Source organism: Paramormyrops kingsleyae, chromosome 11, assembly GCF_048594095.1.
Source record: "Paramormyrops kingsleyae isolate MSU_618 chromosome 11, PKINGS_0.4, whole genome shotgun sequence".
Classification (NCBI taxonomy): domain Eukaryota; kingdom Metazoa; phylum Chordata; class Actinopteri; order Osteoglossiformes; family Mormyridae; genus Paramormyrops; species Paramormyrops kingsleyae.
Window position 1 is genome coordinate 24,752,242 of NC_132807.1, and position 26,779 is coordinate 24,779,020.

The 26,779-nt window shown below is 49.1% G+C and overlaps 1 protein-coding gene across 3 annotated transcripts in view; it reads right to left on the reverse strand.

The window, feature by feature from the left end:
* syt7b (synaptotagmin VIIb) overlaps nt 1–26,779 on the reverse strand; it is a 96,490-nt gene that overhangs the window by 40,586 nt on the left and 29,125 nt on the right. The window contains exons 2-6 of one of the 3 annotated variants that reach the window (XM_072718307.1): nt 21,882–21,985; nt 9,829–9,908; nt 7,504–7,638; nt 4,559–4,723; nt 287–640 (exon numbers count right to left, since the gene is read on the reverse strand). In XM_072718307.1, coding sequence (XP_072574408.1) covers nt 287–640; nt 4,559–4,723; nt 7,504–7,638; nt 9,829–9,908; nt 21,882–21,985 — 838 coding nt within the window. The remainder of the gene's footprint in view (nt 1–286; nt 641–4,558; nt 4,724–7,503; nt 7,639–9,828; nt 9,909–21,881; nt 21,986–26,779) is intronic. The other 2 variants (XM_072718308.1, XM_072718309.1) reach the window with 2 other exon arrangements.

The following is a 26,779-nucleotide window of genomic DNA, read 5'->3' on the forward strand; positions in this document are numbered from 1 at the left end:
TTGTTTGTTCGCGAGTGCTGCGTGCAGACAAATGGCCAGTGCGTCAGTTATGCCGGGGGAAGCGAAATATGATGGGGGACGGCCAGCGAGACGCTGAACAGAAAACAAAAGGCATAGCGGGCACAACCGGCTGATGGTGGGACAGAGGGTGGGACGAAAGTACAGCTGGTTTGGGTTAATAAACGGGACGGTGTGGTGTACAGCACAAAGAATCCATGACAGCACAGTCAGGTGGGAGGACAGGACTGGAAACGGACAGCTGAGCCCAAGAAAGGCAGAGACTTACAGGAAAGACTTCACATCCAGGCCCCTGTTCCGGATCTGTCCCATCATGTGGTCCCAGCTGCCCGGGTTGGATCGTGAGCGCCCCCCTCCAGTCCCCCTATACCGCGAAGAGCCCCCGCCGGCCGGGCTGCCCCGCACGCCCCGGGGTCCTCCCCGCAGGCCTCCGCCAGGCTGACCTGTGTGTAGCTGGCCCAGGCTTTGCGAGGTGGGGGGCAGGTCATTGAGGCTCGGCGGGGGTGGGTGCGTGAGCGGCTGCTGGAGGCTCTGCTGGCGCACCAGCGTGCGTGGCCGTGCCGCCGCTGACGACGGGATGTGCTCCAGGGTGGAGGCCGATGACAGGGAGGGGTCCCCTAAGCTGGGCGGGCAGAGGAGCAGGAAGGGGAGCGAGCGGCGGGCAGACCGCCGGTGACAGGGAGAGGGCCGGGGGAGCAGGAGGAGGGAGGGGGGAGCCAAGGGGAAGCGGCGGGGGGCGGGGCCAGGGATGGTGGGGTGGCACAGGAGGTTGGTGCATGAGGAGGAAGGATGAACAGGTGTGTGGGAGGGGGAGTCGGAGCAAGGCATGCAGAGGAGGGGGTGTGAGGGTGAGGAAGGAGGGAGCGGGAGAGATAAATGCAGGGAAGGTGGGGCGGAGGGGCAGACCAGATTGAAGAAAGGGAAAGGGTGGAATGCAGGAGGGAGGTCAGGAGAGATGGAGGGAGGAGGAAGCACAGGAGGCGAGGAAGACGGAGGGATAAGGGAAGATGGCGATGGAGGTGTGGAGCGAGAGACAGAGGGAGAAGAGGATGCAGGGACGGAAGGAGAGGAAGACGCAGGGATGGAGCGTGAGGAAGACGGAGAGTTGGAGGAAGACGCAGCAATGGAAGGGGAGGATGATGGAGGGAGGCCCAGTGATGGAGGAGAGGGTGGAGCGGGGGAGAGGAGGAGGAGGAGAGAGACAGAGAGAAGCGTGAGGCAGCAGCAGTAGCAGCCGTAGCACAAGTAGCAGTAGAAGTTACAGCCAGTCTGCGCGGCGTGCTGAACAGCATGGGTGTTGGACAGCCTCCGCGAGCAGCTCTGCATCGGCTGTGTCTGCGCAGAATGCGCATGAGTGTTGGACAGCCGCCGCAAGCCTGTCTGCATGGACTGCGTGCTGTGCCGGTGCGGGCCGTGGGCCGAGCGCGTCTGCGCAGCGTGCGTGTGACTGGAGCGTGTCTGCGCAGCATGCGTGTGACTGGAGTGCGTCTGCGCGGCACGTGGTGGCGGCGTCGCCCTCGGCTGCGTTGTCCGTGACTGCGGGGTCCTCGGCTGCATGGACCGTGGCGTCTGCGGAGCCCGAGTTGCGTGCTGCGGCCCGCGGCTGGCGCTCGGCCGTCTGTGCGCGGAGCCCTGTGTCTGCGGCGAGATGCCCATGTCTTCTGCGCTCGTGCTCTTTGCTCTCTACTTATTCCTCATTCCTCCCGCTGCCGTGTGTGTGTGTGCGCGTGTGTGTGTGCATGCCTCCTCTTCCTCCTTTTTAAATACTCTATTGTTCTCTAGAGAACATGGACCAGCCAACCAGTTTCTACCCCGCCTCTACCCAGTCCTCCGGATCCACGCCCTCTTTTTCCTTACTCCCTCTGTACTTTATCCTTCTCTGAGCAGACGTTCCTCACCTCACTTTCTGCCTCTCCTTCAAACGCTCGCCCTAATTAGTTCAAGCTCCAGTTTAGTGGTTCAGTTCTAAACGTCTGCTTGGAGCTTGTTTGGCTGTTTACTTGTGTTTCAAATATGCTGAGCTACTTCCCAGCAAGGACTCAAAATGAGGACAGCTAGTGCGGACTTATGCAACTTTTCCAGGTTCTCCAGTCAGCAGGTCATGATCTACTCTGCCACCTCGCTGCCTGCCACGTCCTGCGCCCTCTGAGTTGAGCTTCCTGTGCCCCTGTTATGTTTCCCAAGAGTCCAGTCAACACTGTGCCAGAGGCTGGGTATTCCTCTCGGTGAGAAGGCTTGCGGCGACAGTGATGGGAGCAAGGGAGGAGATGTGGACCGGGAAGAGTAGGTGATGTGAGCAAAGGAGGAGACGTGGACCGGGAAGAGGAGGAACTGGAGGGAAATGGAGTTAAGAGCTGATACACGGAGAGCGAAAGTGAGAGAGAGAGAGCCAGGCGTGAGACACACACAGGAGACAGGGACACTTATAGCAGCCTGAAAATAGAATCCAATTATAGACTGGGGGGGGGGGGATGCAGAGTGATAGATGAGAGGAGGAGAGAAAGAGGAGGGGTGAAGTAGCAAAGAGGGGAGAGAAAGTGGGGAGAGATGGGGGGGGTCACGGACTTGAGGTGTGAAACAGAGGCGTTAAACAAAGGGAGTGAAAAGCCGTGGTAACTGCCTCACTTCTGCTTCATCTGCTGCTTTGGGCTTTAACACGTCATTGGCCAGTTTTGATCATGTGGCTATGATGAACCACACCGTATTCACAAACGCCATGCCCCTCTGGATGCCCTTTTTTGCCCTCTACGGGGGACACAGCAGGGAGACGCAATCTGCATGTTTGGATATTTTTACACTTTCCGCTATTAATTCAGAATAGCATGGCACACCACCAGTAAACCAAACCTTTAAACGTGTGAGCACGGGTATTTAATGGCCTGTAATTACAAAGACTGCAGGAAACACATAAGCGTACTGATGCCAGCTTTTATTCCATTAATTGATTTTTATTCTTAGCTATAAATGTTAAAATCAGATGCTGTTGACCTCCCCATCTACCGACTAGCCTGCTAGCACACTAGCTGTGACTCCCCATAGCTCATGCCCCAGTGCTGTGGCCAACTGTAAATATAATTAGTTAATATGTTGTTCTCTTAGCGAAAGAGAATGTAATTATTTTATCATTAGTTACAAAGGAGATGAAAGTCATAGAGTACACAGCACCTTTGATGTCTGCAAGTCTTCTTTCAAGGTGTCACAGCCCTAGCAGTGGTAATAATAATAATAATAATAATAATAATACGTTGTTATTATATAACGCCCGTAATGACCATTACAGCCGCAAAACAAGGTACCGAAAAACATTGATAATTGTGGCATATCAAGAGCCACAATAAACATTTCTGACCTGCTGGAAATTTTTTGGGCCGATGTTCAGCTGACCGTATTATGTGCGTGTAATATTTCGCCAGTCCTCGTATAGTATGTGAGTAATGACGTCCTGATCCAGCGCTCCCAGGACCAGTGACAGAAATCGCACTCAGAAATTGTGGGCCACATTTTAGGTCTAAAACAACAACCCGAGAGAGGGAGAGATGTTCCTTGGTTAAAAAACATTCTTCATGAGAAGAATTTTTGTTTTATAATTTATTTTCCCAGAATGCAAGGGAAGTAGCTACCAAACACAAGGCAGCTGCAGTCCTCTACGCTCTGAAGCAGACCTGGAAAAAGCTGCTGTGCAGATCTAATCCTGCCCACACAACTATTTTTTCTGGCCCAATCATTAAATTAAATTAATAAAAAACATCAAGTAAAGGTTTATGTTGAAATCCCATAAATTGCAAATACTATTACATGAAATACGAACGAGCCTTTAAAAAAAAAAAAAGCCTTCTAGTGTAGCTTTAATCTTCTAGTGTAGCTTTCATCGGACATGAAGATAATCAAACCTGCTGACATGGTGAAGTTTGGATTTGGCCCTCCACAGGACATAATTGCCAAGGCCCTGCTCTAAAAGGACATTATTTTATACTGCCTTGTAATTCTCTTTGTTACCACAAGGGACATAATTGTTGCATAATACATCTTTACATTTATATTAAACAAAAATGTTCATGCCCTTTCAGTGGGAAAACTCAGCTTATCTTATGCACGGTCTGGCTGTTTTTAAATGATGCAGCGTTGCTGGGAGTTCTTAGTTCTAAACGCTAAAGGAGCACAAAGACCTGGACAATGTGTTCTTTGTAATTTAAGCACATCTGAGTCCCCGTGTGAATATAGAAGTAGCTGTGGAGTTCCGTCCTCAGGTTATCACAGTGTGTGTGTGTGTGTCTGTGTTTAAGCCACGGAGGTCGATGGATGCCAAGCTGTATGCCCAGCTTTCACATGGACATACAAGGGTAGATATTTGGGGGAGGGGCATTGCTTTATATGTTATAAACACGGTCATGCAGCATGCCCTCCTGTTCTAAGCCCACCATAGCCCATAGTAAATCCCTTTCACACGGCATATACAAGCAACACCCCCGTAGTCCCCACACAGACCACCCACAGACCCCACCACGACCCGCTGTGGCATCCCCAGGACCCCCTCACTCACTTGCTGGGCCTCAGGACGCCCGACTGCATGTGGCTCTGGACCGCCTGCCACCTCCCAGCTTTGCTGCCCCCCGTGACCATACTCTTGACGCTGTCGCTGCGACAGGGACCCCCCCCATCCCCGCCCCCACCTGCCGCCCCCCTCTGGCCCCCCGGCACAGCCCCACTGGGAGCGAGAGAGAGGGGAGGAGGAGGAGCAGGAGGAAAGGGAGGGACAGAGGGAGAGATGGACAGGGGCAGAGCGGTCAGTGCAGTAAAACAGCCCATAATGATCCACAGAAAGAAGCGGGGAAGGAGGCAGGGGGCGTAACCAGCAGCCTACAGCTTTCTGGTTGGCAGGAGCAGCGGTCATGTGGAATGGCGGTGCAGGGGCTCGCAGTGCCTGATCAGGTGGGAGGGCGGACTGGGATTTGTTGGAGAAGTTTGCTTTTTGTGTCTATGCTCACATTGCAATGGGGAAATGGTCACATGACCCAGTGAGCCAGAGGACACTTGAGTTGCTGCACCTGAGCAAGATGTGTTACCTGAACAAGATGCTATGTGTGACTAGTGATGTGCTATAGCTACTTATTCTGAAAATTTAATTCTGAACCATGTACAAGGTGCAGCAAAGAAACATGACACCGCACCTCAACTGTGTTTAATATAATCAGGAATCTATACTTCTTCTAATCAGTGTTACCTAACAAAACCATGTGTGTGTCATTTGTGGTAATGGTACTGTGTTGCTAACATTGGCTAATGTCTACGGTGATCCTGTGTACTTTTCTGAGCGTTAGAGTCAGGTGTAATGAGGCACAAAACCTTTCTGTGTTTGTGTATGGAAGAAGGAAGTCGGCCCGCAGCTTTGCACACCAGTGAACGCGATAGCGCAAGTCAACATCCCGAGTCAACATCCCCCTCCCACGTAGCCCAGGCCTGCAGAGTAGCCTTTTTACCTGTGCTTTGCACCAACCACACCGACCAGCACAAGAACAGTCATAAAAGAGATAAGGTCACTCCTCAGATGGACAGCTGCAGATCCCATCCTAATCTCAAGCTGAGCTCCATCGCTCCAAGGGCTACCGAGGTGAGGGGGGCAGCGTGAATGGCCACTCACAAGCGAGTAGGTTAGACGCCTCAGGCTCGCGTTAACCTCATGGGCACACACACACCTGGTGTGTAGCAGCAGTACTATCCAGGAATATGCTTTCTTGGCATCAGGATAAGGACTGCAAATACTTTACTCTGATAATTAATCTAGAGAAACCTTGATGCAATGAGACACATATTAGAATCAAGGAAGGTAGCATTAATTATATGGTCTACATAGACTCTGTTGAACGCAGCGTATGAGTCTCCAGTTGGATTATGTGAAGATCTGCAGCTATCATCTGACGCTCTCATACACAGATCCTAGGAGATACCTCCTTGCCATGTTAATCCAAGAGGTCCCCAACTTCCTTTCAAACTTCTACGAACATTTTGTGCGTGTGTTGATCTAATGCAGCCAATCAATAGCATGAAAACATACTGTAGGAGAGCTTAGCTAGAGCGCCAATTCTAAACCTCTCCTCACTACAGCATGACCAGGAAGAGACGGTTGGGTTTCCTCAACAAATCGTAGCATATTAGGATCATAAAGCAGTGAGGAAACGTCTCTGGATTAAAAAAGGCAAGGTTCTCTTATCTTGAGAGCTCCAACCAGTGTTTGACTGGTGCAACTGATGCCGAGAGGGACAGGCAGCTGAGTCGAAAGCTTGGGAGGGGACAGGTGAGTTGGAAGGGAAGGGGACGTGAGAGGCAAATCAAATCCAGCACAGGGCATACTATAACACACAGCCAAAGAGAAGGAGCGACGCCATGCCCAAATCCAACGGTCAACCCTCCATGAAAACATTGAGGGGACAGCTTAAGCAGGAGGAGGGAGTGCGCTGGGGGGGTCAAGTCCCTAATGTGTAGCTTGGTGCCTTGGAGCAATGGAGTGTGTGAGGGTTTTTGAGTTGGTGGATACGAGGGTTGCCCGTCTCCATGGTTACACCCCATGGGCTGGAGGTAAAAGTTTAGAGGTTAGGGGTCAGTGAGACTGGCAGGGCTGTAGGGAATGGGGGCATTTTTTATGCATGTGTGTGTTTCCTTGTTGTGGCACGTGTACGGAACTGACCATAAATTATTGGGGCGGTTTGGGTGTCAGAGAGAATGGACCTCCAGCTTGGGGGCAGTGCCTCTGTAGGGGGGTGTGTGTCTAGTCTACTCTGGTCTACAAATGAGGAGTCCTGTCTATATGAGAATCAATGAGGATTGCAGTATCTGGAAGAGTATGAAAACTCTGCGACTTCTACCGTTGACTGATTTTATAGGGTCTACAAGCTTTTTCATCTTGAGCTCAATGCCATTGTGCATTTTTTTTTTAAAGGAGGGCGGAACATAAAGAGAGTCAATTATGTCGTTCAACAGATAGGCACACCACTGTATTCACATGTGCTTTAGAGTTGGCTATTTAAATTTTGGACATGCAGGGTTGGACATTTTACAACCATGTTCCATAAGCACAGTTACAGTGTGTCTGCTGCCCTTTAACGATGCATAAAACTGCACCTTTTACGTAATTTTTATGCATGAGATCGTGTTAAAGCTAAACCACAGGAAGTGTACCATAGCAGAGCATAGCATGAAGGTCACATAAACATTAATTGTGCAGAAGACGTCAAACAAAACGATTATATAAATAATCAACAAGGCTAGACTTGCTTTTTCTGAGCAAAGCATAGTGGGGAGTGCATATCATATGCACATTCATATGCATGTTCCTCTAAGCGGTGAGGCACCTTTTGCGATGCTGTATTAGTGGATGCATGTTGATGGCATGGGGGGGGGGTTACACAGAGGAGACAGGGAGAGGGAGGCCCCCTTTCTTTACAGCCCTGCACAGAGAGAGGTCTCTTACCAGCCGCGACCGAGACTCACTTGAGCGTGAGGCGAGGATCTCCATAAGGGGCATAGGGAGAAATGTTTAGTACGAACTCCTTGGGTGGATAGGAGCTCCATTTCTGCTGCACTGTGCTGCTGTCATTGTTATTCCAAAAGTCTCTGTCTAGATCACTGTGGCCAGAGAGAGAGACAGGTCAGAGAAAAACAACCAATCACAGCTGAGCGCGTGGGAGGGGCTTCTGAAGCCAGAACAAGTGCTTCAGTTTATAGGGAAAATGGGAGTGTCTGGAAAACAGTGGTGGGTGTGGTCTTCTAATCCTAAAGGTCCATGTAGTCGAGGTGTGTTTATGTGGAGCGCCTGAGGACAAAAATGGTTGTTTATTGGGACTGATCTGTCAGGGGCAGTTTGGAGAGGAACAAAGGCAAATAAAGTTATATACTTTGAATCAACCCCAAGAACACCATTTTACCCCTTCAGTAATGCAGCGCTGTTCTGAGAAAGAGACAAAACGGTGGTGAAAAGGTTAGAGAACGAAAGTAAGAGTGAAAGGCTCTAAAACATAATTTGGGTTCGCTGCTTGAGTCTCGGCTGGGAACAGAGAAAGGAAGGACTTTATGGTTGCGATAGAAGCCCCAGTACAAATCTGCAGCACACTGTAATGAAAGAACACCAGGTCAACCCAGCATCAGACTGTACAAGGCAGAAGAAAGTGTCAAGGCGTTATTGCACAGGAAGTCATGTGAACCAAACACAGGATGACCAGCACTAGGCCCGCTGCTTCAGCACCACATAGAGGCCCATTAAGGAAAGGGAATTTCAATACTGCATATCCGAGGTGAAAAAAAGATTAAAGGAGCTGAAGGAAACCCAAGGCTGTTTTATTGACAAGAACACAAACAGTACAGCACCAACCTTCAACCCAGCAATTCACACATTTCACTGTTCGTCAAAATACAAATCTCTAGGCACTGGGCTTGCATCTCAGAGATAACGTTCCTTGGATGACGTTACCTCCTGAATACCTTACCGTCCTTTTGAGCAAATTGTCCAACATATTCATCTAGGTCTGTAATTAATGCAGTACATATTCCCTGAGTAGTTCTGGCTGCTAAATATAACTAAATACTAATCACAATATTTTATTTAAAGTTGTCGGTGTGTTGTATTTTTTTATTTCTTTTTTGTAATGTTGGTGACTGATCTGTCTTGTTTTGGGGGGCGGGGGTGGGGTGGCTTGCCCATGGGGAGGCAGAGAGGACCTCACCTCTCCCACCCCCTCCTGGGGAGAGTCATGGATGGCGTTGACCTGCAGCCAGAGTGCAGAAAGGGAATGTGTGTGGATGTCGCATAGCACTTCTAAATTGGCAACAGCTGCCGGCTCCCTGGCATATACTGTGGTCACGCCTCCATCTGGACAGCGGAGACCAGCTATCGATCGCTGTCTTTCCCTTGTCCAAGTCCCTCATGCCTTCTGCCCCTATCTATCACCCTACAATTTCTGGAATGTGTGAACGCTCATGCACGCCCGGGCATTCTTATAAGCACTAAGCGCACACGTTTCCACACCTGTGTCCCTGGTGTGTCACATTCTGCCTGCATTAAATCGGCAGACTGCCAATCATTAGCTGTTCATCTACAGCATGGAGTCCGTGGTGGCTGTTTGATCCAGGTTTCTTCTGTGACTTTCGAGCAGGACATTGATGGGGTGCTGGAAGCTGGCCCTTCCGACCTCCTGCCACCGGCCCTTGGTGCCCTGGGCTGATGTCCACCACAAACAAACCACCAGCAATGCTACACGCCGCACCGGACGCAGCACGCCAGCTGGGCACTCTCATGCACACCAAGCTCTCTCTCTGCACACAAAGGTCAGGGCGATCTAGGAGATGCTTCAGGACTGCATATTACTTTCTGAAATATCCTCTGCCAGGGGAATTCAGAAGTTGTGTTTGCATAAAAATTCAGCAGTGATGTTCAACAAACGTCGTAACAGCTGGAACAAAGAATGTAAAATACTGGTGTTAAAGGATCACTGCGGCTCTGCATTTTCCTGGGTGGGTGTGCGATTGTGCGTGATTTTCATAGATAGTGTACACAGATTTTGGAAGACGATCAGCTGATATGACGAGAAGGACGTCTCTTCTTCTGTCTTGGATTTCTGCTCAGCTTTCTCCAGCCCAGAGTCCTTTGACCTGGACCTCACAGCCTTGCTAAGGTGACCAAAGCTAAGGCTGGTATAGACTGAGCTGGGAGAGCACCAGTGCCCTGTCCTGTATGTCCTGTATAAGTTTCAGTGGATTCCATTCGTCCGGGTGCCGAGGTGTAGCTACGACCCCCCGCCCCCCCCCACCCTGAGCACCTACTTGATGGCTTTTTTCTCCCCCCGGCCACGAGCTGAGTCTGGCGTTCCTGCAGCCTCCACCCCGGGCTTGTTCCTCTTCCCCTGCAAGATAAGACAGCGTGGGGAGATGCAGGGCAAGCTGTTAGACCATAATACACACCCAGGAGAGAGCAGAAGGAGTAGGGTCTCCCTAACCACACCCTTAATGGGCATTCAGAAGCAGACTTCACGCCTTGTCTGCAAGGAGATGCTAGGGGTCATTCAGCCTGAACACATCCTCGGGGAAAGCGCACTAGTCAGAGGAGCTGCAGTTTGTTCAGTGCAGTGAAGTGAAAATGCAACACGTTTCCTTCGCTTAATTACAGAAGAGCCCTGAAATGACAGTCGCTCCCTTCTTCCACCTGGGCTGTTTATACAGCACTGAGCAATTGCCCTGGGAGAGTGAGCATGTCTGTGATACACTTCTTACATTTATGCCTATCTGATGCTTTTATCTAAAGCCATTTACAGTGAGTTTCACCCACCCAGTTTGCATTAAGTAATTTGTGGGCCCCTCCTACACCTTGAGTGACAACTTACAGCAGTGTTTCCCAATCTGGTCCTCGGGGACGCACAGACAGTCCATGTTTTTGCTCCCAGCTGGGAGCTAGGAGGGAGCAAAAATGTGGACTGTCTGGCAGGGAGCACGGAGGGAGCAAAAACATGAACTGGCTGTAGGTCCCTGAGGACTGGATTAGGAACCACTGACCCACATGTTACAAGCCTGTGGTCAAAAGTGAGGAGGCCCCCTGCCAGCCCCTGCAGCTCCGCTTCAGCTGTTGGTCCGCCCCCATTTTTCCACATGGACCCCCCCGGCAGCCCTTTTCACACCCCGCTGCATCCCACAAGCAGAGCGTCCAGCTTACAAATGATCACTGCATCGATGGCCTCGCCAAGAGCACTTACATCAAATCAAGTAAATAATTTGATCAATTAGGTGCTTGAAAGCCCAGTTTTGGACCAAAACCAGCATGCAGCACAACATTCCAGGAAGTAAGAGCTGACCGCATTTACATAGCTCCTTCACGGGCTGCCAATCAGCTGGCTGTGATTACCATAGGCACGCCCCTATCATTTGCATAGACACGCCCAGCTGTCAGTGTCACCGATTTAGGCGGAGCAATCTGAAAGACACTGTGCTGCCGCTGGCAGTGGAAGGTGAGAAATTTCTCATTAAGACACACAGGAGTGAAGCTAAAGGAAAGGGCAGTCACGGGATGTGAGGTCATGGATTTCCTACAGCAACTGATTGCTTTCAAATAAAATTTGAAGTCTGAACAAAAGCACCTGCAATTAGAAGCACGGTTGGATAGCAGGGAACACAGCGTGGTTTTTAACAGCCATATTGCTTAGCTGACACTTATATATTTAGCGACTGCAATTTTTAGCATTTTATACAGCTGGATATTGGAATAATTCAGTTTCAGTACTTTTAGGTTACATGCTCATATTCAGGGGTGAATTAGCTTCTCTGGGGGGGCTGTAGGTTGACATGGTTTGGGGGGCCCCTAAGGGGGGCATTTGAGCTATTTTTCTGGACCTAGAGGGAATTAAATAATATGAGAGAACATCAATAGAATGCTAATCAAAGCATGAGGTGCTAGCAGTAAAACTTAGCGCTCAGTATGGGGGCAGGAGTGCTGTCGGTTAATTCCCGATTGTGGGGAGGAGGCTATCGCACCAGCGGATTGACTGGCCAAATTTAAGGTATATTATATTATTATAGATTCTTATATTAACTTAAATGGTTTGGATTAGAAATTCAATCTAAATGTTTTGTTACAAATGAATGAATGAATGAAAGTAGAGGGTCCCTCTCTACCCCCCCTCCAAATTTCACCCCTGCTCTTATTACAATATCTGGCACAACCCTTAAAATACCAATGCACTTATATTACCCACAATTTGGTAACTGTTGAAAGTACAGCATGGGTGGTTCAGGGTGTAGCAGTATTGCCGCAAACCTACAGGGTTAGAGGTGTGAATCCCAGCCCCCTAATACACAAGACTAGGCAAACGGAACAGGCAACAGGTGAGAACAATCAGGGATGATTGTGTGTTGGGGAAGATGGTGGCACGGGAGGTAGTGCTATTGTTTGGCAACTGGAAGGTTGCAGGTTCAAGCCCTGGTTCTTCCTGACCCCATCAAAGTGTCCTTGAGCAAGACACTGAACCCCAAATTGCTCCCAGTGTGCAGGTTGGCACCTTGCATGACAGCCTCCGCCACCGGTGTGTGAATGTGTGTGTGGATGGGTGAATGTGAGGCATAAATTGTAAAGCGCTTTGAGTACTCGTAGGAGTAGAAAAGAGCTATATAAATGCAGTCCATTGACCATTTACCCTACATCTGTGTATTGTGCTGATTTCTTGGGGGTGCCCTAATTTTCTTATGCTAATTCCAGTCTCTAAATTGTGTGGGTTTGTGTAAAGCCTCATGGCGAACAGGCATCCCATCCACCATGTCCCCTGTCACGCCCAGCTCCGTCCGCTCCTAATGTGTGCCACGCCCACCTCGTTACCTCGTGTTCATCCCTGATTGTTCTCACCTGTTGCCTGTTCCGTTTGCCTAGTCTTGTGTATTTAGTCCTCGTCTGAGTCGGTCTGCCCCAGATTTGTCATTGATGTTCGCTGTCGTGCTTCCCCGGTCCTGTTGTCCGAATAAAGCCCCGTTTCGTCGACTTCCTGGCTCCTTTTCCCTGCTTTTCCGTTCACATTCAACCCGATCGTGACATCCCCTGCCATGGACCCTGTATCTTCTGAAATAAGCTTCACGCTCTCTGTGACATTTCACTGGACAAGCAGTTAGAAGATGGATGGGTAAATGGAGAGCACGTATTTCCAGTCTTCCAGTTGGGCAGTGAGAAAGCACACTTTGGGGCAGGCACTTTGACTTCATCATCAAAATTTAATTGGCCAAAACCGAATCCTAACAGAGGTGAAGAGGAGGCACGCACTGTACTGCGCATCTGTGCTGCTCGAGTGATGTTCCAGGGCAGGAAATGCACTCCTGCTCCTCCAGCAGCCCACCACATACAAACTGAAGGCATCTCGTAAAACAAGACGCACGCTTCCCCAAATAGAGAAGGAGAGACGCCGGTCCATATGTAGTCACCCACCCGGACGCGCAACGCATCACACCGACTCCCTGTGGTTCTCAGCCAGACAGAACCGACTTGATTTCTGACAGACAAGAACAAGCTATCAAGTAAGCCTCATCTATCATTTAACACCACCATAAAATCTTTAGGAAGATGGCAGGCTGGGAAAAGGAGATGGGGCAAGGATGGGTGGTGGCTGAATTGGAGATTAAAATAGGAATCCACAGAAAAGAAAATCGTAAGAGGAAGCTACGAAAATAAACATGACAGGCTGAAGGAGACAGTGGCGGTGTGTGAGTGTGTATTCTAGCCACCAGCAAGGGCTTCACGAAGGCTCTACTGGAATTTAGCTCAATTTGCTCAATTCCCTAGTCGTCACTGAGGTCTGATGTCCAGATAAAAAGTTCCCAGCAGACCCCTGTTCGCTGTCCAGGCGTTGCTTTGTGCCCTGCACCCTATACCCCATCTCCAGTTACACCTGCTAATGGCCATCTTTCCAGTACAACCACAAAGATCCATAATTTTCTATATTTTCTGTCCAGGCATCTTTCAGCAAGCATTTATGCCTTTGCTTAGGTCACACTTTGCCACAAAAGCCTATTATTGTTCTCTTTTTTTAATCGTTGATAATTGTAGCAGGAGGAAAATCTGTGCGAGTAATAAATGTTGGTTTTCACTAGAGATCGCACATATATTTTTAATTGCATTCATGATTCGACATCCTATTCAGGGTTAAGGGATCATTTGCCGGGAATAAAAATAGATCCGGGATCTAAAGTTTAGTGGAGTTTTCACTCTGTTGAGGCCAGAATTCTCACTTTTGCGCGTGAAACAGGAGCGGCAGGCTGGCCGAGGGAGCGATGAGCTGAGGGAGGGACAGAAGGAGAAACAGATGCAGGGAGACAGGCAGCATCTCAGACAGCTTAGAGTGGCAGAAGGACAAGCCGGCAAAGGGATACATGCGGGGGGCAGAAAACTGAAGGGCTCACACTCCCTCACCAGGGAGCGACAAGCTCTGTTAGTGAAAGTCACAAACTGCTTTGTTATAGTCTCTCGTAGGCCAGTGACACACAGACACAAGCTGATAGGAGGACAGACTGGGCACTGGACAACCTACTGATGCCACTCTGAGACAGAGAGAGGACAGGCTGGGTGCTGGACAATGTACCGATGCCAGTCTGAGAGGCTGGGAGCCTCCTGAAAGAGATTGTGGGTCCAGTGAATAAAAGCCCAAAGCATCCTGGGTCTCTGTGAGATAATCTACAAACAAACTTTATCAGTCTGCTTCCGATTCGCAGTACGCAACACATAATCTAAATGCAGCTTAACTGGAGCCGAATGGCCGTCAGACAGCAGTTGAAATCCGCTGTTTTAACCTAGCAGCTGGAGGAGAGGCTAAGGTCACCAAAAGTCTAACGATGCACACAGAATGTAATACCGTCACCCTTAGAGACTACTTTCATGTGTATTCTTTTTACCATATTCCTAATGTATTTTATGAATCCATTATCGTTTAGCAGCATTTTGGCCATTATAGCAATATTTTCATGTCCTCTGGATCGTGTCGATCAAGAAGTGGATAGATCCGGCCACCAGGGGTCCTGTCAGGGAACATCTCTTCCTTATCTTTGCAGTCAAAAACAATTCTGTGTGATCAACCTAAAATAAGGTCTAACAGCCACAATGCCAGATTGACACCCCACTGGGCGTATTACGCACAGAGCTACTGTAGCACTGCAGGTGAACCAGGTCCAGCACAGAAAGGGTGGGGTAACCTCCAAATAAACTAAGGAGAAAAATGGACCACATCCAGGATGGAGATGTACTCATGATGAATGCTAAGGCTGTGAAATGGATTTTCAGTCGTCGAAGACAGTCTTGGGACAAAGGAGATCCGTGGCCATTGCTTTTGCCAAGGCAACCACTGCAAAGAAAAGGGACAGAGGAGGACAGAGGAAGGGGGGGGGGGGTGCACAGAGAAAAAAAGGGCAAGGACACAGAAATGGAAACAGAAGTGACAGAAAAACATAGGAAGATGAAGATGCACAGAGAGGCAGTGACAGAACAAGGAAAATAATGACAGACGGTTAATAGTAGTAGAGGAGTGGAAAGACTGACAGGGGGCGCTAGAAGAGTGTGCCTGGGACGGCTGTGTTTGTTTGAACGAGTGAATTAGCGGGCATCGAGCCCCTCATCCTCTCCCAATGTTACCCCGCTCTCTGACTAATTAGGTAAGTGTGCTTCATTAAAATCATCAACCGGCTGCATTAGGGGTGACGGTGCTGTGGCCCGAGCAGTGGGACAGTGTGGCTCCGCGCGGGGATCTCCCGCCTCGGCCGGGGTCGGTCGCCAGGCCCGTCGGAGATGACCGCGCCTTAATAAGCCGCTTCTGTCAGCCGTGCACGGACATCCTGCCTAATTCCCCCAGAGAGCCACCATGCAGGATGCTCAGATATCACAATGCAATATGAAATAATAATAATAATAATAATAATACATCGGGCTCCTTTAACTGTCACACTCATCACCTCAGTCTACACAATTATACTCCTTATTGTTATTTACAATTCATTTTTTGAAAATGAAAATGAAATTCAGGCTAAAGGTTCAATACCCAGTACTACCAGTGTTGGTTCTATAACAATCAAAAGGTTATTTTATGCCAGACAAAGTGTCTTATGCATGACACCCGTGTGTGGATGCAACACAGAATCAGATCCAGTCCAGAATCAGACCCGGCAGAGACCCGGAGGAGCAGTAAACAGCCTCTATTCAAATGTTCGGCACTGGACATCGTGAAGGATATGTGGTCACTTCAGAGCACTCAAAGTGCCCCTGGGATGATTTTTATTTATTTGTAGGACTTTTCTAAAAAATCCGGTTAACTCCTTTAATAATGGTTCTTTACAAAATGTTGAAATCGCTAGAAATACTGAATAGATCAAAAGTCTATTCAGAATCAGTACGAAGACCTCACAAGAGAAGAATGATCTCCTGGCAGAAGTCGATTCTCATATACAGTAAGCTGTCTGCCCTAGAGACATAAGTAATGGTCAATTATGGATTAAATGTGCTTTTTATCCTCTGAAAACAGACTAAATATTTTCCACATCTCACTGCAGAATGAGGTTTGCACGGCAGGACTAATCTGAATTAATGTTTATGTGGGAGTTGACAGCACACTGAGTGTATAACAGTAAAACTGCAGGCTGCAAGTGATTAAACACGGTGTGTGTGTGTACAGTATGTGTGTAAGATGTAAAACAGCAGTATACGCTGATCAAACACGCAGCATGTATAACAGTAAAACTGCAGGTTGCAGTGACTAAACACAATATGTATGTAAGATGTAAAACAGCAGTGTACAGTGACCAAACACAGTGTGTATGACAGTAAAGTTGTAGGTTGCAGTGATTAAACATGGTGTGTGTATAAGATGTAAAACAACAATATACGGTGATCCAACAGGCAGTATATATAACAGTGAAACTGCAGGTTGCAGTGACTAAACACCATGTGTCTGTAAGATGTGAAACAACAGTGTACAGTGACCAAACACACACTGTGTATGACAGTAAAATTGTAGGTCGCAGTGACTAAACGTGGTGTGTGTATGAGATGTAAAACAGCAGTGTATGGTGACTACACATGCAGCGTGTATAACGGAAAAAATGCAGGCTCCAGTGGGCAAAGGAACACCCCAGTCCGTATGAAAGAGAGCAAAACCACTGATTTGTTTGACGTATGAAGCTGCAATTGTCTGTCTCATCTAAAATTGCACCACTAAGCAGGCTACTTAAGCCAGATATCATATGCTGTAATGAGTACCTTGAGAGCCAGGCCATTTACACACATGACCAAATGTATCAGTTGACAAACGGGCAGAAAGCTCCACGAGCCACAGGCAATCACGGAGGACGGCCAGGATATTAATAAATGAATCATTGTCAGGAGCGGCGTGATCTCAGCGAGCCGCGTAGACATGTGTGCCTCTCTGGGCAAACTAGAAGCTCCAAATGAGCTGTTTACATAACCTCAGTTCCTCTCTTCATTCGCGTCCAATTACAGCCAGAGAGCTTCGTCGGGAAGTCAGGCTAACTCCCACCCCATAGCATGAAGGTGGAAGGTGCATGTTTGGAACCACCTGCCTAATATTGTGTCGGCCCCCCACATGCCACCAAAACAGCTCTGACCCCTATTGCATGGACTCCACAAGACCTCTGAAGGTGTCCTGTTATATCTGCCACCAAGATGTTAGCAGCAGACCCTGTACGTGGGGCCTCCATAGATTGGACTTGTTTGTACAGCACATTCCACAGATGGATTAAGATCTGAGGAATCTGGAGGCCAAGTCAACACCTTGAACTCTTTCATGTTCCTCAAACCATTCCTGAACAACTTTCCTGCTGAAAGTGTTCATTGCCATCAAGGTATACCGTTGTCATGAAGGGAGTACTTGGTCTGGAACAATGTTTAGGTAGGTGGTACGTGTCAAAGCAACATCCACATGAATGCCAGGACCCAAGGTCTCCTAGCAAAACATTGCCCGTAGCATCACACGAGCTCTCCAATAGCAGGTGTCCTGTGGGATTGGACCAGACGGACCAGCCTTTGCTCCCCACACGCTTCAGTGAGCCTTGGGCACTCATGACCCTGTCACCAGTTCAGCGGTTGGCCTTCCTTGGACCAAGTACTCTTTACTGCATACTGGGAAGAGCCAACAAGACCCGCCATTTTAGAGATGCTCTGACCCAGCTGTCTAGCCATCACAATTTGGTATTTGTCAAAGTCACTTAGATCCTTACGCTTGCCCGTTTTTCCTGCATCCAACACATCAACTTCAAGAACTGACTGGTCGCTTGCTTAATATATAATGGCACCCATGACAAGTGCCATTGTAACGAGATAATCAACGTTATTTGCTCTTCACCTGTCAGTGGTTTTAATGTTATGGCTGATCGGTGTATATCCATGTTGTCCCATGACAGAACTGCAACGCAGAGAATAACACACTCACACCAGCACACAATTTGGCAACTGCAATTCAACTTATTTTTCAATGCAATTTATATTTCACGCCTTTCACAATAAAGTTGCCCCAACACACTTGACAAGGGTGTGCGTTGATCCATTATAATATTTATACAGAATTATACAGAATAATTCAAACGGTGTCTAGATGTTCTTGGGAAAATCATAGCTTGCTCACTGTTCATATGATTACGTCATTTATTTGGTAAATCATATATGTGGCATGTTTCGTGTGAAGGGCTTCCTGGCTGCACGCAGGAGCAACCCGTGCAGGTATCCCAGTGTAAGCATATGTTGTTTAGCTCTGTTTATGCTGATCGGATCTCATTCTGACAATGCAGAACCAGCATGTTGTCACGGAGAACGGGAAGACAGGGAGGGTCAGGAAGAGGAACAAGAAGCCGCTGAAGTTATGCATACGGACGAATGCTGGAAGAATAACCACGTGGGCCTTTTATTAGCCGTGAGAAACTGCCGCCGTGCTCCCATGCCGTCCTGCCTCGTCCCCTCCGGAGGCGCCCTGCCCGCTGACACAGCCCTGCACCTGCTGCCGCCGCGCCCCACGGCTGCTTCGGATCAGTGCCGCGCTCAGGTACTTATGCTTACAAAGAGCACGTGCAGAGAGAGTGGTGCCACAGCCTTTGTGAGGAATACGCAGACTCTGCTCTTACCTCAGGGGTGACTCACTGCCCCGCTCAGTTAAAAAGAAAAAGCCTTGTTAAGTGAAAGTTCAGACATTTACAGTAAATGCAGCAATCTCTCCGTGACATACCCATGCCGTATTCGCTCGACCTGAGCTCGCAGTATTTCCCCTTGCAGCATTATTAAGTGAGTGAAGGGGTGTCCACACGTGCACCACAGTCCTACAGATCAGATGGTGCCTCCTCTGATCGGCACTGTGTCATTTTCCAGTTCCCAGCAGCAGAAAAAAAAAAAAGAAAAGCCCACTTCGAAAAACCCGGGGAGGGAAATTTGGCGGTGGGTTTTAATTTTGGCTGCTCGCAGCATGCGGCGTCATCGAGTCCCCCCCCCGGGGGGGCACGTGTGCACCGCTGTTCCTGCGCTGCCGCCAGCTGATTTGTTAGAGTGAGGAGGGGGGTGCCGGAGCAGCCTTCATGCAGACCCCAGGCTGTCGGACACACAGCTGAGCCTAAATACCGACTCGTACGACATAATAGCCGGTGGCACGAGTCAGGGATAAAATGAGAATGTCTGGAATAACAAACACAAAGGTGCGTTTGATCGTGAGCCTGCCGACATTAAATGAGGGACCTGGATATGATCAGACTGCTCGAGGACGTCAGAGGTGCAGAACAGGAGGCTGAACGGCCGAGGCTGTGAACCCGACTGGCATCTTCAGCGTGGTTCACCAGGACGGTCACCGTGAGAGCATGCTGAGGACAGGGGGGGTGGGGGTGGGGTCCAGCTAGTAGCCATGCAGTGTTGGGTCATGCAGTACCCAGAGTGCAGTAATGGTGTGGCATATTCTCCCCGTGCTGCATGGACAGTTGCAAGGTTAAAACGAGCTGCACCTTTGACCTGGAAGTGCTCTGCTTCTGTCCCACTCCCAGTGGCCTCGACTCTCCTGCAACATTCCAAACATACAGTCAGGGAAGACGGCTAATGTGAACCCCGCCAGCATCCGCCACGCCCTGTCTCTCTGCCCACCAGCTCCACCTGTCCCCAAACCCCCCCCCACCACCACCACCACTGGACGCCGGAATGAACGGAAAAATCTCCACACCCCTGCAAATGGGCGTTAAAGTGCCCCGGCTTGTTACGGAAATTGCTGCTGCATAGCTAACGTCCGACTGATGGCACGGCTGCACCATCCTAGCACGCCACTAGGTCACGGCCAGCACATCCGATTACAGTGTATGCCAGTAAAGCAGGGATCCGGGGGCCACCGGGTCGAAGCGTAGAAATGCCGCAGGAACAGATGTGCCTTCGAAACGTCATGCTGAGTCGAAAACAGATTCGGTTCACAGGTGACGGCCAATTTGCGTCAGTATCGTTTGCTTTTTTTCTTGGATTCTGTAGTGAGCCAACGTAAGGCATTAGCTTTTGTGCCTGTGCAGGTAAAACTGTCATTCAGGGACACTGCATCAGCCGTGTGCATATAAAAGCTCATTGTTCAGGGTATTAATGTCTACGTACTTCTGCTGCAAAATGAGCACTAATGCTGCAGTTAGCATGACAGCGTACAGGTGCTAATGTGCCAACCCAACCTATTTGCCCGCCCCCTGGTGGTGTATGTCTGGAGTTGCACTCAGCTCCCATCTCCACCCCTCTGCTGCATCGACCCGCAGCGCTTGGCTCCTTAGAGCAGTTGACTTATGGGCTCAGAGGTCAGCCATTAATTAAGAGGGGAGTCTCCTAATCAATGGCTGACTTCTTGTATGTCTTCTTTATGGATTTGTGTGAGCATGTCTCGTGCGCACATGTGTATGCGCCCACATCTGTAGGCATTACTCAATCACCCAGCAAGCATTAAATCAACACGGCTACACGCCTAGTCCACCCGCAAACCAGAAATGTAATTCTGACACTAAGGAAATGACACATAGACCATTTTAACTTCTTTTCATGAGAGCATAAACAACTGCTTTTTCCAGTTTCTAAAAAAGAAAACGTAAAACATGTTGTATAAGTTGTGACACAAGCAAAACTTGGAACGATAGCATAAATGTGGGTGGCGGCCGGTATCTCTCTCCCAGTTTCACATCTAAGTGACCTTCGGAAGCTCATGAGGGTTCCAGGTCCATTCCGAGCGCTTGCCGTTCAGACGCCCCCCCCCCCCCCTCCTCCACACTGTCATCGGTTTGGGACCCACCTGCACACAGCTCCTGCGGGTGGTGGGGGGGAGGGGGGGGTGCCCCGCCAGCGGGCATGGAACCCCTCGAGTTTTTCGCGCAGCCGGATGACTCAGCGCTCAATTAACTAGGAGCGGAGGTGCACCCCCCTGCCCGGTATAATGAACGCCCGGCGCCCACTAATCAATCACATTTCATACCCTGTAATGAGTGCGCGCCTACGGGGGGAGACTGGAACTCTCCAGCCCCCATCTCCCTCACTGGAGACCTTGCATCTGGGACCCCAGACTGTGCAAGAGGCACCCACGAATCCCCCCTGGTGCTGTGTATGTGTGTGTGTGTGTGTGTGTGTGTGTGTGTGTGTGTGTGTGTGTGTGGTTTATGTCACGTCCCACCTGACAAGATCACATTTTCTTGGGTATCTGATTTAGACGAAGGGGGAAGGTGGGGGGAGAAGTATCTATTTGTAACAGAAGAAGAGCATTCATGGTAAAATGGCCTTTCTGTTGACATTGACAAGATGAAGAAATATCAACATCTGCTAGTGATACTTAAAGGGGAAACCTACTGAAATGTGCGCTTTGTTTTGATATTTTAATAATTAAGGAAAAGGCCACTTTCTGTTTTTTTTTCCCCAGTCCTGACGTTGGGATAATGGATACTGTAGTGGTTTCATGAAATCCCCAGTGAGTATTTCTACCTCAGTTAAACTACTGTTTACATTTCTATAGTGCCAACCGATCGTGGGAGGGAAAGGGGTGGGTAGGGATCTCGCTTAATATAAGTGCACATTTATATATTTGAGTACGGCAATTTAGGACTGTGGTTTAAAATGTTAGAGGTTTGACAGTCAGCCGAGAAAACATATAGTGGGCGCTTTCAGGTGATGTTGTGGAGCTCAGAAGTGGCATAAGTTGAGGCAGGATGACAATCTGCGTGTCCCGCTGTAACCTAAAGAGCAGGGGCTTTAGTGACGCAAGTAGGAAAGGAGCGTCTGCATCCCAGCCCAGGCTGTGCGCATGCGCAGGAGTGCGTGTACGTGCGTGTGTGTGTGTGTGTGTGTGTGCGTGTACGTGCGTGTGTATGTGACTCACCAGCTTGCGTTGGCACCAACCGCAGACTCCACACAGCGCCACCAGCCACACGGCGCACACGGTGAACGCCAGTGACACCAAGAACACGCTGAGGGACACAGAGCCTGGGGAGAAGGACAGAGACGTTCTGTGTCATTGTATACACTGTCACTGTACTGTGTTATACTGTCACTGTGCTGTGTACACTGTCACTGTGTTATACAGTCATCATGCTATATACACTGTCACTGTGCTGTGCAGACTGTCACTGTGTTGTATACACTGTCCCCATGTTATGCTGTTTCTGTGCTGTATATACTGTCACTGTGCTGTATGCATTGTCACTAGACTGTATACATTGTCACTGTGCTGTATACACTGTCCCCATGTTATACTGTCATTGTAATGTATACACTGCCACTGTGCTGTATACATTTCACTGTGTTGTATATGCTGTCACTGTTCTATATAGACTGTCATTGTGCTGTATACACTGCCCCCATGTTTTGCCGTCACTGTGCTGTATACGCTGTCACTGTGTTTTACTGTCACTGTATTGTATACACTGTCCCTGTGCTGTATATTCTGCCCCCATGTTACACTGTCACTGTGTTGTATATACTGTCTCTATGTTATACTGTCACTCTGCTGTATACACTGTCTCCATGTTACATTGTCACTCTCCTGTATATGATCAAAGTCAATGTCAAAGTGCTGTACTCTCACTGTGCTGTATATGCTGTAACCATGCTGTAAATGCTGTCACTGTGCTGTATTCACACTGTTCTGTACAAACTGTGCTCCATTGTCACTCTACTGCACCTTACATCATTGCACTGCACTCTGCAGTTTCTATCACACTGTAACTGGATTATACTCTGTGCCATAAGCCACTACAGGTATGCTGTACCAAAACTGTCACCGACGTTGATCTGTCACAGCAGTACCGTTCTGCTGTTATATTTACTGTGGGTTGGACAGTTGTTCCAAAAACACAGAGGTAGTGCAACAAGCCCAGCTGTCACTGCACATCTGAGTTACAGTGCTCCAAATGGCTTCCAGAAAGCAAGGAAATTACCACACAAACGTATAACTGTCATGTCACCATGTCGGTGACTGTCAGCCTGAGAGTGGAGAGAGAGAATTCAGGCAGAAATAAAACGGGATGGGTTGGCCGGAGAGACAAAAGGCGGAGGAGGAGACAGAAAGAGGTGTCAGAAGACACAAACAAATTATTTATGGATGTCTCTAGAAAAGAAAGAGAGGGAGGAAAAAGGGAAGACAAAAAGGAAGGCAAGACTGGCATGGTGATATGGTCCCCCCACCCCCCACGTAGGGAATCCAGAGCATCCATCTTTTTTTTTTTTCTTTTTGCTTGAAAGTCACGGGATGAGAGAGGCTGTCTATGCGCCGTTACTTCCTGGGAGAGAACAGTCATTATGCAGGAGCCCGACTCATTCAGCCACACCAGTTGTATAATTATTGGTATCCATTTGTGGCTCGCATAGTTTTTTTTCACCCCCTACTGTTTTCAACACCCCTTTGTTAATTTTTTGCGTGGCAAATCGCAGCGAGATGAGAGTTCATTATGGTGCTGATTGACGGGGTGGGAAACTGATACGATTTCTCCATTCGCTGTCTCTCATTTGCTGTGGTAGCCCCTGCACTCCTCTGAAAATGCCACTCAGATGACAAGAACAATGCTGCCACGCCACTTGACATAAGGAACAGCAGAAGGTCCTGTTCCACCTTACTGCAACACCCTTCGGCTGCTGCTCCTGTCCTCCTGGGATTAGAGGATGTGAAGGGGCAGCAGGCTTCCTGCTCATTAATGCCAACAGGTTCCCTCGTCTGTAAGGATGTGGAGCTTTCTCGCCATAGATCCTTTCCATTGGACTGGCCAGTGAGGGTGGGCTACTAGTAACACTGAAATGGGGGTGGATATGCGTGGGCTAGTGACCTGGGCTGCAGTGGTGGCCAAGGGGGCAGAAACCGGAAATTTCAAGCCTGACGAGGTGAGAATGCAAGAAGGGAGTAACCACCATGGTGCTAATGATCATTAGATGCCAAGGTACAATATGTTGGAGCTGGGCACCTGTGTTGGCCTCAACTGAGCCTCAGCCCCATCCCAGACGGGACCAGAATTCTTCAAGCGTCGCCTTGGCAACGGTATCATGCGTGCATCCCTCAAGCATGCTCAGTGTCAACCTCTCCACCACTGTCACAGAGAGCAGAGCCGTCGTTCACAGCATTTCACCACGGCGCCTCATTCATCTGTCACTGGCAGAGATGGTCAGGCCAGAGCTGGGCACTCTCCTTGACCCCCCTGGAGCTTTGGACGGGGGGCGGGGGGGTCAGTCTTCACTAATGAGGCTGATGCTCTGATGGGGTGCGTCCTGTCTCTGAGAGTGCCCTCTTTCAGGAGAGATGACAGGGTGCAGCTCCAGCAGTCAGAGGAGGAGAATCCGGGTGAAGCCATCAGCAAAAGTGGGCGGGGTCAGGACACAAAGCAATTAGGGGAAGAAAATGGGCGTGGCACAGATAAGGCCCTAAAAGGGCGATGAACCGTATGTCCGTGAAAACAAAGAGAGCCAGCAAAGCTTAATCGGGAAACCAGCAGTTATGGAGAGAACTCAAGCGTGGGGGGATTTTCAGTTTTCGTGTTTTGTCTCCAGTTATTCTATGAAGGAAATGTGTGGTCATATTGAAAAATATGAGTTTACTAAAAGAGTGAAGGAGTGGTGTGAGGAGAACCAGCAGGAAATGAGGGGCAGCCATAGACAGCAGCAGCTGGAGACCCTCGAACAAAATGAACAGCCTCTTTATTTGCGTTAATAGAGAGGAGATGTCACACAGTCTGTGGCTGCATTCCAATCCAATCACACCTCGACGCCACTAGTGAATATAGAGTATCATAAAATACATTTTGGTCAAGTGGAGTTTTCAGATCTATTCCTGTTTTGTTCCTGAAGCAGATGGTGGTGAAGAAGAGACTGCTATCTAAAGAGAAATTAAATCATCAACAGAATGAGATCATCCGAACATTATACAAATAGCATACATTTATGTAAAGGGTGATAAATACTTGGATCTTGGTTATGATTTGGAGATAAATCCAAATGAAATATTAGATACGATTCTGAGGTAAAATACAGCATAAAAAATTTAAGAACTGTGATGGCAGCTGTAATCTCATACTCATTATGAAAAAAAATCAGCAATTTGGTTTGTGTAATTGCTGGAATTTTTCCCCCGCAGACCTCAGTTGCATCACCCTGGGGTATCGCCACGCCGCCCTGGAAGCGGGCAGCCTACGACACGCTGCTTTGGATCCACACTGCTGCCAGGTCTGCCTTGCCTTCATGCAACGTCACACAGTGCAGAGCATCAGCAGAGGGGAACGACAAGCCGGCCACTGCTGGCAGCCAGCAATAGGCTGGACCTTGAGGGATCTGTCAAGTCATACTACCGAATGGCAGCTGAGACACCTTAGCCCATTAGCTTGTTCTGCCACCAGGGCTGATTCCAGGTCACGATCGATAAATGGCGCAGTTTAGATCTGGAGGTTGATCCGCCACTCAGGGCTTATTCTGTAGACCTGGCACAGTGTGTCAAAGGGTGACCTTACTCTAGAAGACAGTCCTATTATGAAGGGGCTGTCCGAAAGAGCATTTTCATTCTGAAGCATAACTGTCCACGTTCACTGTGTTCTTCCATTCCACAGCACATAGAGAGCTTTTGTCTGGCCATTTTTCTGTCTTTTCATTTCTCTTATGATTAATATACTGCAGCACACCATTTTCCAGCCAGTGAAAAAAAAAAAACATACTGTACATGCACCACCCAGCGTTTGAACTGGCACTGCTAGAATCTGCACTGTCATCAAGCTAAAGGAAGCATCCATTCAGCTAAAGATGCTCAGCAAGCTCCCGCTCTTGTCTGCAAGTGCTGACTAATGGTGTTTAACGCCAGGACAGGAGGTTCAACAGCTGAGCCTACAGGTGGGTAAGAGTGTGCGCAGAACGCAAAGCAGCCCGTTAGCGGTGGCGTAGCCTGTTAATGCCGTGGGCGACAGCATAGCCAGTTAGCGGCACCATGCAACACAACATAGCCTGTTAGCAGTAGTGGAGCCCGTTAGTAGTAGCGTGGTCAGTTAATGCCACGGGCCACAGCGTAGCCCGTTAATGGCACCACGCGATGTAGCCCATTAGCGGAAGCGCGGCCCGTTAGTGCTGCAGGTGACAACATAGCCTGTTAGCAGCACCACGCGACGTGACGTAGCCCATTAGCACCCGCACAAGCTTTCCAGGAAAGGAGGCATACTCCCGGAGGCGTCGGAGAGGGCTGTCCCAATAGGCCTGAGCAGCCCCCCCATCACATTTTTTGCAGCATTACCAAAAGGCGGATTCCGCCGGGGACACAGGAGAGCTAAATCCAGCCGTTAATTAGGAAGGCGCCGTAGGAATGACGGTGGCAGCCAGAGCTCCTGCCACTGAGGGTATGTCTCAGCAGCGTGATCAGTTCGACACCAGAGACGCTCAATCTGGGCCAGGCCGGCCGCTTTCAGCGCCTCTCTGTCCGTGTGGGAGGAAACAGCTCCATCTCCTGGGTGGCTAGCGGCCCTTCGGCCTCGCTTGCCGTGGCGGCCCAGCCTAACCCTGAGTTTAACTCCCGGCAAATCTATACAGATGGGAGCCTATTCTGTTTACTCAGATCCACCATATAAGCGGCTCTGGCTGAGCAGCAACAACAAGCATTTTTTTTAACAGATATTAAGTAACCAAAAAAAAAAAAAACCCAATTCCACACTAAATCCTCCTCTTCCTCAGTAGACAGCGGTCTATTTCATAAAGTAGCTCTTAAGTAAGGCATTAATTGTTTGTTCAGCTGAAGCCGCGTTATATGTGTGTCACACCCAC